The sequence below is a fragment of the Coffea eugenioides genome, unplaced genomic scaffold (genome assembly GCF_003713205.1).
Source record: "Coffea eugenioides isolate CCC68of unplaced genomic scaffold, Ceug_1.0 ScVebR1_945;HRSCAF=1709, whole genome shotgun sequence".
Taxonomy (NCBI): domain Eukaryota; kingdom Viridiplantae; phylum Streptophyta; class Magnoliopsida; order Gentianales; family Rubiaceae; genus Coffea; species Coffea eugenioides.
In genome coordinates, this window is record NW_020864826.1 from 3422 (window position 1) to 14044 (window position 10623).

General features: G+C 55.0%; 1 protein-coding gene across 1 annotated transcript; it reads right to left on the minus strand.

The window, feature by feature from the left end:
* Window positions 1–4435: 4435 nt before the first annotated feature.
* Window positions 4436–9874, minus strand: LOC113759145. Its single transcript, XM_027301714.1, has 2 exons — window positions 6467–9874; window positions 4436–6334 (listed from the first exon to the last, which is right to left on the minus strand). The coding sequence occupies exons 1-2, from the start codon at window positions 9872–9874 to the stop codon at window positions 4436–4438; spliced, it is 5307 nt and encodes a 1768-aa protein (XP_027157515.1).
* Window positions 9875–10623: the final 749 nt, after the last annotated feature.

Here is a 10623-nt window from a genome sequence, read left to right on the forward strand (position 1 = left end):
GAGCTCGAGCTGTGATTCTCTGACTCGATCGAGCTCGAGCTCGAGCTCGAGTATAATTATATTATAGCCGAGTCGAGCTCGAGTATAGCGGTACTCGAGCTCGACTCGGCTCGAATACACCCTATGTGCTGACAACCGTTAGTAAATGCCGTAATCAACCAATGAAGCGGCAGAAGAAGCTTAATTTGACAGTAATCTATCAGGACTTCGAAAAAGACTGGGGTGTCCAAAGCACTCGTACTTTTTAGTCTCTGACCGAACTCCCTACTCTTTTGTTTGTGAATCAGTACTTTGGTTGATTGATCGGGGGTTTTTTTTTTTTTATTTTTTTTTTTCTTTTTTCAAGCTTTTCCCCAGGCCCTTCTGCATCAATGGACTCCTAAAGCGTATACAAGGAAGTGGCGGTTCGTTTCGAGAAATTTCTACCGTGCTCTAATCTATCTCTGAGATGTTTTGGATTTTTTCAAAACTCATGGAATGCCAGAAGAGAATACTATCCCCACTCGGACGCAAGACGGAAACTTTTTACTTGTTCAAATAACAATTAAGGTAAAGCAGAGGGGAATGACTCTATCACTAGCTTGAAAGAAAGGGCTAAATGCGAGCCTCTTGTGAGGACCCCTTAAGCATAGTGGATTCGGGTCTGGGCCGATCCTCCTCTGCTTTTGCGGCACCGGGAAAGGAGCCCCAAACCGAAATCTCTGGTAAGAGGGGTAGGGGTTGGCGGTTGAACTGAACCCCCTTCATTGATTCCCTCGCGAGGTATGAGAAAGGGGGCTGAAGAGGCGATTTTGGTGGATAAGTAGCCGACTAAAATCAAGTCCTCTCTGAATGAGGTGAGGTGAATTCGGTTGTGTGCCGAAGTCCCAACCTTCTTGTCCCGAAGTGGATGGCGGGGCTTCTCCCCTGGTATCACTCCGACGATTAAGTTAGTATGAGAACGAGAAAATGCTAGAGTATGAGCAAATGAACAGTGTGCTTACTTGTTGGGAGTGTGTGGGGTATTTATAGAACGAGAGTGGAGGGCAGGACGGAGGTCTTATGCCGGTGGGACCCATGTCCTGCCATTACGGCTCTGCTCCCTGTCAGGCGGCCTGGCTCTGACACTGTAGCCTTCTGGGTATGATGGCGGAGAGTATGGTGCAGGTGCCATTAAGTGCCTCCAGTGCTTTTCAGATAAAGCACTGGTCCCAGGTGATGTCAGGTGGCTTGACATCATCAGCGTGCAGCTGAGGTGGAGGTGCCGAGGTCACCTGCACGGTAGACTAGGGATCCGGCCGGGCTTAAGGGATAACCCCGAGACGCGGACGAGCTCTGATGAGGGACGAGGTGAGTTCACCTCGGGCATGCGGGATGGCCGAGGTGAGCCTCCTCAATAAGCCCCCCAAGCCTCGGGAGCTCCGGGCTAGGGGGGTTCCGAGGCTTCCTTGTGTCGAAGTCGTAGAAAGTCGGAGTCCCGAAACTGCCCCGGAAGATGCGGGGACGTGACACGTGGGCGTGTCAGTTGAAGGGACGTGGTCACTGGTAACCGTCGCGTCATGAAGTAGTGGGACGTTTCGTGCAGGGTGTCAGCCGAAAGGACGGGGCATTAATGAGGAGAGAGGGAGGCACGACGTTCTGAGTTCGAACGTGGCCGTCCTTTCGCATTCTTGCCGCCTCTTCATATTCCGCCCAAACCCTTATAAATAGGGGGGCCCCCTCACTGCACTTCTCACACCTTTCATTTTCATTTGAGATTTGCAAGTTCACGAGCGTAGCCGAGGTCAGTTCTTTCAGCCGAGGTCGGTCTAGTAGCCGAGATCAAAGCCGAGGTCATCCACTTCGTCCAACTCCGTAGGCAATAGTAAGTATTCTTCTTCTTTCTTACCTCATCTTTCACCCATGGCCAAAACAGCTAAGACCCACAAAGAAACCGTGACACCGAGTTATCGAACCGAGGTGAGGCCGGATCCTATAGAAGTGACGACGTCCAGCTCTGATGGGTCGATGCCGAGCTCTGGGGAAGGATCCACCGAGGAGGTCCGCGAGGAGGTTGACGTCGAATTGGAGTCATCCGAGATGAGCGATGGTGGCTCCGAAGTGGCCTATGATGAGGAACTCGGCGTCGAGATACCACACGACGAGGACGCACTGGAGCCTGTCGCTCCCGAAGATACATCCAACATCGACTTCGGCAAGATGCCGAAGTTTAGAAGTCGAATCGGAAGAGATAGGGTCGTGAAGGTGATAAACAAGTACCCTTTCCGGTCGGGGTACGAGATCACACCGCCCGGGGTGGATGACTCAGCCGAGAAGCCCCCCATTGGCATGGTGGCCATCTATGTCCAACAGTTGGAGGCCGGGCTGAGGATGCCTACGTCGAGGTTCTTCAGGGATCTGCTCCGTCACTTCGGCGTGAGGATTACCCAACTCGCCCCGAATGCGATCCGCATCATTATTGGGTTCGAGATGCTGTGCCGACATCAGGAGGTGACTCCGTCTGTCGACCTCTTCCGCCGATGCTATACCCTCAAGGCGCACGGGACAGACAAGGGATGGTTCTATGTTGGCAATCGGAACAATGCCATTCCGAAGTTGGTGGTCGGCGCTCCCAGCTCAATCAAGAATTGGAAGCGCGACTACTTCTTTGTGTCCGAGGTGGACTTCCCCAGGGGCTTTTGGTGGAGGCCAATCAAAGCGAAGGCCGATCCCTCTGCTGGGGATGCCAAGGAGGAGGACTTCCAGAAGCTGATGGGGTCGGGACTTCGGATATACAGTCTGGACTACCCCGAAGCCGTGCTGGTTGACGGGGGAATTAGCCGAGCTTTGATCCCTCCTGACAAGACTCCCTTCACCTCCACTAAACTTAAGATACCTTGTAATTTTCTTTCATAGCTTTGATTTCACTTCGGCTAAGGCACATGATAATATTTGCTCTTTGTGCAGTGACCAAATTGTCCGACATCATCACGTCGAGCTCAGGTGCCGAAGTGGCGAAGAGGTCGAAGAGGAAGAGTTCGGGCGAGACATCGGCGCCCCCGCCCAAGAAGAAAACACAAGGGCAGCCTCCCAAGACGTCGGCCAAGGAGACCACCCCCACCACGGCAGCTCAGAGCAGTTCGGCTGCTGCTGCCACAGGGTCCACTTCGGTACCAGAGGGGGTGCCACTAGGGGTGACCACGGCACTTCCACCTCAACATGGCCGAAGCAAACAGCTGAAAGCTCCGGTCAACGCGGTGACGGCGACTTCGCTCTGGAACCGGTACCATAGCCCCCCAGTGTATTCTGGGAAGGATAAGTCTCACTCCGGCGGGCAGTGGTGTCCGGATTGGTCGCTCAAGGTCAACGACCGATGCTCGAATCCTCGGGTCGCCCAAGACCTGGTGATGCAGTCCACTCTGCCAAGAGACTTGGACTTCACAAGGAAGCTGACCCCGGCCGAGATGCTCCAAAGCGTTATGGTGACCACGGCCTCCAGAACAGCCTTTGTGGCCGAGATGGCACATCGGTACTGCGAGTTGCTCGAGGAGCAGGACACCGGCAAGCTGCAAGATCAGATTGTCAAGTTGAAGAAGAAGCTGGTGGTGTCTGAATCTGAGAAATCCGAGCTTCAGAGGCAGCTCAAGGAGGCCGAGGCTAAAGGGGAGGAGGCCGAGATCACAACCAACAGTCTGAGGTCCGCTCTTGAGGAAGAGCAGAAGAGGGCCGAGGAGGCGAAGAAGAATCACGAACAATCCCTTGATAGCGCGAGGACCTCGGCCGTCGAGGATTTCCGGAGGTCCGAGACCTTCATTGGGGATCTCGGCCAGCTGACAAGGCCATCCTTCATGCTGGGCTTCACTTCGGCCATAGACCAGGCCGCAGCTCATCTGCCCTCCGAGGCTTTGGAGTCATTGAGGAACAGTGCTCACTATAACGAGGACTCCACGGAGCTGTGCGATCGGATGGCCGAAGGCATCCGAGCCGGGAGGAACCTGGCCGAGGTTCAAAACGAGTTCAACAAATGGCTGTCTGAACTCGACGAAGCGTTCGAGGAGGAAAGAGGAGAAGAAGCCGATGTAGGCCTCGGCGAAGGGACGGGTGAAGTGCCTGGAGGGAACATCGGCGAAGAGCATGGAGAAGAGCTTCACCCCGGTGGAGAGGAGGCCGGAGAGAAGGCTGCCCAGGAGGGAGCCGAAAAGGGGAATGGAGCCGAGACAGGGGTCTAGGCTCGTGGGTCTTAAAGGGGTGGCCGAGGTGGAGAGCGCTTAGTAGCACTCCGACCTCGGCCTTGTATTTTTTGTAACGCTCCTTTGTTGAATGAAAGTTTATTTCTTTTCACCTCCGCACTTTAATTTCTTGCTTTGACTTCGTCTGTTTTGACTTCGTCCCTTGCTTGTCCCCCCTTATTTTTTAATAACGTGAAACCGATGTTGAAAAATAATGTAAGATCCGAAGTCATATCTTGATTAAAAATTCAAGCACAATACATTTTGAGGTTCTCGGCGTGCCAAGACCTCGGCACTAGTGAGCCATCTCGGTAGCTCAGTTTACAATATCCCTTGAGATCAGACTCCACAACTCGGTAAGGGCCTTCCCACTTCGGGCATAGTTTCCCTTGCGGTTCAGCTCGGCTGACTGAGTTTTTCCTCAGAACCAAGTCTCCAGGCTGGAATCGACGGTGCCTGACACGGGCATTGTAGTAGTGTGCCACTGTGCTCTTGTAGGAAGCTATCCGGGCTGAGGCGAGGTCCCTTCGCTCATCGACGAGGTCGAGATCCAACTGCCTTTCTTCGTCGTTAACCTCGGCTGCGAGCCGAGGGCTGGGGGTAAGGATCTCGGCAGGGATGACAGCCTCGGCTCCGTATGTTAAAGAGAAGGGGGTCTCTTGCGTGGCCGACCTCGGCGTGGTCCGATAAGACCAAAGGACACTAGGGAGTTCTTCGACCCAAGATGTTCCAGCTTGGTGTAGTCGAGTCTTGAGGCCATGCAAGAGAGTTCGGTTGAAGTTTTCTGCTTGGCCGTTGGCTTGGGGGTGGCCTACCGAAGTGAAATGTTGTTTGATGCCAAGGTTTGTGCACCAAGTTTTAAAGGGGTTCTCGGCAAATTGCCTCCCATTATCCGAGATGATTACCTGTGGTATGCCGAAGCGGCAGACGATGCATTTCCAAAAGAATTTTTGAATTACCAGCCCGGTGATGGTCCTTAGTGGCTCGGCTTCAACCCATTTGGTGAAGTAATCCACAGCGGTTACCAGGAAGGTATGGCCCCCGACGGCTCTGGGGAAAGGACCTATGATGTCTGTCCCCCATTGCTCGAATGGCCAGGGTGAAGTGATGGGAACCATGAAGTTGGCGGGCTGGTGATACTCGGGCGCGTGGACTTGGCAGGAATGGCAGCCGAGAACGAGGTTCTGGGCGTCTTGTCGAACCGAGGGCCAGAAATATCCAAGAAGCAGAGCCTTCTTGGCTAGCATTCTGTGGCCGACGTGAGCTTCACACAAGCCCTCGTGGATCTCTTGAAGGACGTGGCGTCCTGTCTCGGGAGTGACACACCTCAGCCATGGGCCGAGGTAGGAACGTTTGTACAGCTCTCCATCGCGGAGAGCGTACCGAGCCGCCTTGCGTTGTATTTTTCTCGCCTCGGCTCGGTCTTCAGGGAGGACTCCTTGACCCAAGAAAAGGATGAACGGGGTCATCCATGATTCTTCAGAGTGCACGGGGCAGGCCACCTCTCCCACGTATCCTGGTTCACTCAGGACTTCCACTAAGACAGTTTTGTTGAGGTCAGAGAATGACGTAGAAGCCAGCCGGGATAAGGCGTCGGCTCGCTTATTCTGGGAACGGGGTATTCTTTGGATTTCGAAGGACTCGAAGTACGCCGTGAGTTGGTGTACTTTGGAGAGGTATCGTTGCATGGTCTCATCCTTGGCCTCATACTCACCAAGGACTTGGCGTACGACGAGTTGGGAGTCACTGCGGACGTGGATTTGTTGTGCGCCGAGCCTTCGGGCCAGCTGAAATCCAGCGATTAAGGCCTCGTACTCGGCTTCATTATTGGTGGCTGGGAAGCCAAAGCGGAGGGCGTAAGAGCACACTTCTCCCTGAGGTCCTTCCAGGAGAAGTCCAGCTCCGCTACCGTCCCCATTAGAGGATCCATCCACATACAATGTCCACAGGGATGGGGTGCTCACCCCGGCAAGGGAAAAGGTGGACTCTGGACCTTCCGTGAAGGTGAGCTCGGCCAAGAAGTCGGCTAAGGCTTGAGCTTTTATGGCGGTGCGCGGCTCATACGACAGGTCGTACTCCCCTAACTCGACGGCCCACTTAGTGAGGCGCCCGGAGGCCTCGGGTCGAACCAGTATCTGTCGGAGAGGCTGGTCGGTCCGGACGGATATGGGATGAGCCAAGAAATAGGGCTTCAGCCGCCGAGCGGCGTGAACTAGCCCCAGCACCAGTTTTTCCACCTAAGTGTATCGGGTCTCCGGTCCGCGGAGAGCTCGGCTGACATAGTAGACGGGCACTTGGGTGCCCTCATCCCGGATAAGAACAGCGCTGACGGCCTCATCGGCTGCGGAGAGGTAGAGGTAGAGCTTCTCCTCGGGCCGAGGTGAAGCGAGAGTGGGTAGGTGATGGAGGTATTGCTTCAGTTTGTCGAAAGCAGCCTGGCACTCTTCCGTCCAGGCAAACTGATCAGCCTTCTTGAGCACCTTAAAGAAGGGCAGAGCTTTCTCAGCTGATTGGGACAGGAAGCGATTCAGCGCGGCCAGGCGTCCATTTAGCCGTTGGACTTCTCGGATGTTCCGAGGTGGAGACATGTCCTGAATGGCTTTCACCTTGTCGGGGTTGGCCTCGATTCCCCGGTGGGAAACCAGATACCCCAAGAATTTTCCCGAGGTGACGCCGAAGACGCACTTCTTGGGATTCAGCTTCATCCTCGAGTCTCGCAGGACACCAAAGACTTCCCTCACGTCTGACAGAAAGGATGAAGTGGTGAGGCTTTTAACGAGGATGTCATCCACATAGGCCTCCACATTGCGGCCGATCTGATTCTGGAAGAGCCGGTTGATCAGCCTTTGGTAGGTCGCCCCGGCGTCCTTTAGCCCGAAGGGCATGGTAGTGTAACAATAAGTACCTCGGTCGGTGTAGAACGCCGTTTTCTCTTGGTCCTCCTCACTCATTCCTATTTGATGATACCCTTTGAAGGCATCTAGGAAGCAGAGGATTTCATACCCCATCGCCGCGTCGACGAGGGCGTCTATCCTTGGCAGAGGATAGCAATCTTTGGGGCAGGCCTTGTTGAGGTCGGTGAAGTCGACACACATTCTCCATCCCCCGGTGTCCTTTTTTACCATGACTGGATTGGACAGCCAGGTGGGATATTGGACCTCGTGGATCATCTTGGCCGGCAAGAGCTTGTCGACCTCATCCGATATGGCTTGGCTACGTTCGGGGCCGAAGTGCCTTCGTTTCTGTCGCACAGGTCGGGCCTGCGGGTCAACGTTGAGTTGGTGAGTCATGAGCTCGGGTGGCACTCCGACCACTTCATCCGCGGACCACGCGAAGACGTCTCGGTGGTCTTTGATCAGGGAGATCATTTCTTCTTTCAGGGGTGAGGGTAGTCCAGCCCCTACTTGGACCACTTGGTCAGGTTTCGCTTCATCCACTACCACCAGTTCCACCTCATCCCCGGGCTCCAGCCTGTTGGGCTCTTCTGCCTTCTGAGGGTCGATGCAGTCTATGGAGAGGACCGCTGGCCTCTTTTCTTCTGACCTCGGTGAGGGCCGGGGGGTGACTGCTGCTTGAATGGTGGCGAGGTAGCATTCCCGGGCGGCGCCCACATCGCTGCTTACCTCGGCCACCCCCGCAGAGGTTGGAAATTTAAAGCTCAGGTGGTAGGTGGAGTATACGGCTCTCAAGGCATTGAGCGTGGGCCGGCCTATCAGCATATTGTAGGGGGAGTCTGCTTTGACCACCGCAAAACTGACAGGCACAGTTCGGCAGCGTGGATGACGCCCGATTGTTACCACCAGGGTCAACATGCCTTCCGGGTGGACGACGTGTCCCCCGAATCCCACGAGGGGAGTCCTGACAGGAGTGAGTTGCTCCTTGGTCAGTTTCAAACTTTCGAAAGTCCGGTAGTACAAGACGTCTACCGAGCTTCCGGGGTCTACGTAGACCTTTTTGACTACGTAGTTGTTGGTGAGGACTTCAATCACAAGAGCTTCATGATTGCTGGAGGCCGCAGGAACGGGGTCAGCGGGACCGTAGGTGATGACCTCGGACAGCCGAGAGCTCGGCTCGGCCACCTCCATCTCGGCCTGGCGGTAGGTCCGCTTCCGGGAGTTCTGGCTGTCTCCTCCCGTTGGTCCTCCCGCGATGGTATTGATCACCCCGGCGATGTTGGGGCCGTAGCCCGGTGAGCCATCGCGTGGGGGCTGCTTGTCCTCCCTACGGTCTTCGGGACCTCGGCAATGCATGTTCGTGTCCCGTCTGTCGTCGCGGCGAGGGCCCCGGTTCTCCCGGTGGGAGACACTTCGGTTGAAGCCTCCATCCTTGCGGACGAATTGCTTCAGGTATCCCTGCCGGATCAAATTTTCGATTTCCCGCTTCAGGTCGTTGCAGTCTTCAGTCTCGTGCCCTACATCACGGTGGTAGGCACAGTAGAGGTTCGAGTTCCTCTTATCTCTCCTCCCCGGAATTTCGGGAGGGTTTCGGCCGAGGTGATTCTGCCTCATCACAGCCAGGACGTGGACCCGGCTCGAATTGAGGGGTGTCAGCTCGGCGTTCGAGGTGGACGATCTGCCTTTCACGATCCGGTCGAAGACACTTCGGCGGTCTCGGGGTTGGTTTGAAGTGCCACTTGGGCCTGGTTCACCTCGGCCAGTGTCTTTCCTCCTCCGGGGATCTTGCCCCGTACGAGATGCTTGGGCTTCTCGCTTCATGCGATTTACATCTTCATTTCGGATTCCCTGGTCCACCCTTTCCCAGAGCTCCCGGAGTGTACGGGGGTACTGCCGATGGATTTCGGTGTTGAAGATCCCTGCCACTAACCCGTTGGTGAAGGCGGCGATAGTTACCTGCTCGTTCTGGTCAGGTATCTGTACATTCTCTTCATTGAACCTTTGGGCGTATGAGCGAAGTGACTCGCCCTGACCCTGTTGCAGGTTCAAGAGGTAAGCTGAAGTCTTTGTTATTGGTCGAGACGACACAAAGCGGTGGATGAACCGGTCTATCAGCTCATCCAGGGAGGAAATGCTCCCCGGTTCTAAACTCCAGAACCACTTCCGGGCGGTCCCGTGCAGGAAGATGGGGAAAGCCCGACAGATCACGGCGTCGGGGACGCAGTAGAGTCGGAATGCGGAGATGAAGGCGCGGAGGTGATCCTCGGGGTCACCTCGGCCGTCATAGGTGTGCAAATTTGGAAGCTTAAAGTTCGGGGGCACCATTTCCCCGTTGATGTCATCAGTGAAGGGCGGAGCCCTCATGTAATCAGAAGCTAGGCCTCCGGGACGCCGAGGTGGGTCCTCGGCTCGTTTTCCCAGTAGTCCCCGAGAAAACGCTCGGGAGATGGAGGCAATCTTGGAGGTTGCCTTGGATGAGGCTCGCCTGGAGGTGCTCCGAGATAGATGCCCATCTTCGGAGTCCTCGCCTGAGGGCACTTCAGGGGACTTCGTCGGTCTCCTCTTGGAAGACTCGGCTTTTTCTTTTCCCTGCCTCTTGAGGTACCTTCCTAGTTCCTCAAAGATGTTGGGGTTGTCCGTGACAAACTCGGCCATCTTGGCGATGGCCTCCTCATTGTTGGGCTGGGTCCTTTGGGACCCATGTTCCTCAGAGATACGATCTTGCTGGGCTCCGGATGTCTGCCCAGCCCCAGTTGAGGGAACTCTTCCGCTTCTGGAGCGCGTGGATCTCATTTTAGCAGTAATCTCCTTCCCACAGACGGCGCCAATTGAAGAGGCGATTTTTGGTGGATAAGTAAGCCGACCTAAATCAGTCCTCTCTGAGATGAGGTGAGGTGAATTCGTGTGTCCGAAGTCAACCTTCTTGTCCGAAGTGAATGGCGGGGCTTCTCCCCTGGTATCACTCCGACGATTAAGTTAGTATGAGAACGAGAAAATGCTAGAGTATGAGCAAATGAACAGTGTATCTTACTTGTTGGGAGTGTGTGGGGTATTTATAGAGTGAGAGTGGAGGGCAGGACGGAGGTCTTATACCGGTGGGACCCATGTCCTGCCATTACGGCTCTGCTCCCTGCCAGATGGCCTGACTCTGACACTGTAGCCGCCCGGACATGGTGACGGGGAGTCCTTTGCAGTACCCATTAAGTGCAACAGTGCTTTTCAGATAAAGCACACTGATCCCGGGTGATGTCAGGTGTCCTGACATTATCAGCGTGCAGCTGAGGTGGATGTGCCGAGATCACCTACACAGTAGACTAGGGATCCGGCCGGGCTTAAGGGATAACCCCGAGACGCGGACGAGTTCTGATGAGGGACGAGGTGAGTTCACCTCGGGCATGCGGGATGGCCGAGGTGAGCCTCCTCCTCAGGGGCCACTGCCTGGTGCAGCTCGTCCATCAATAGATATCCAAGCGAATACACAATTTTTAATAGAATGAGAGAACAAAATAAGTATATATAGATAGAACCTTTGGGGGAGATTC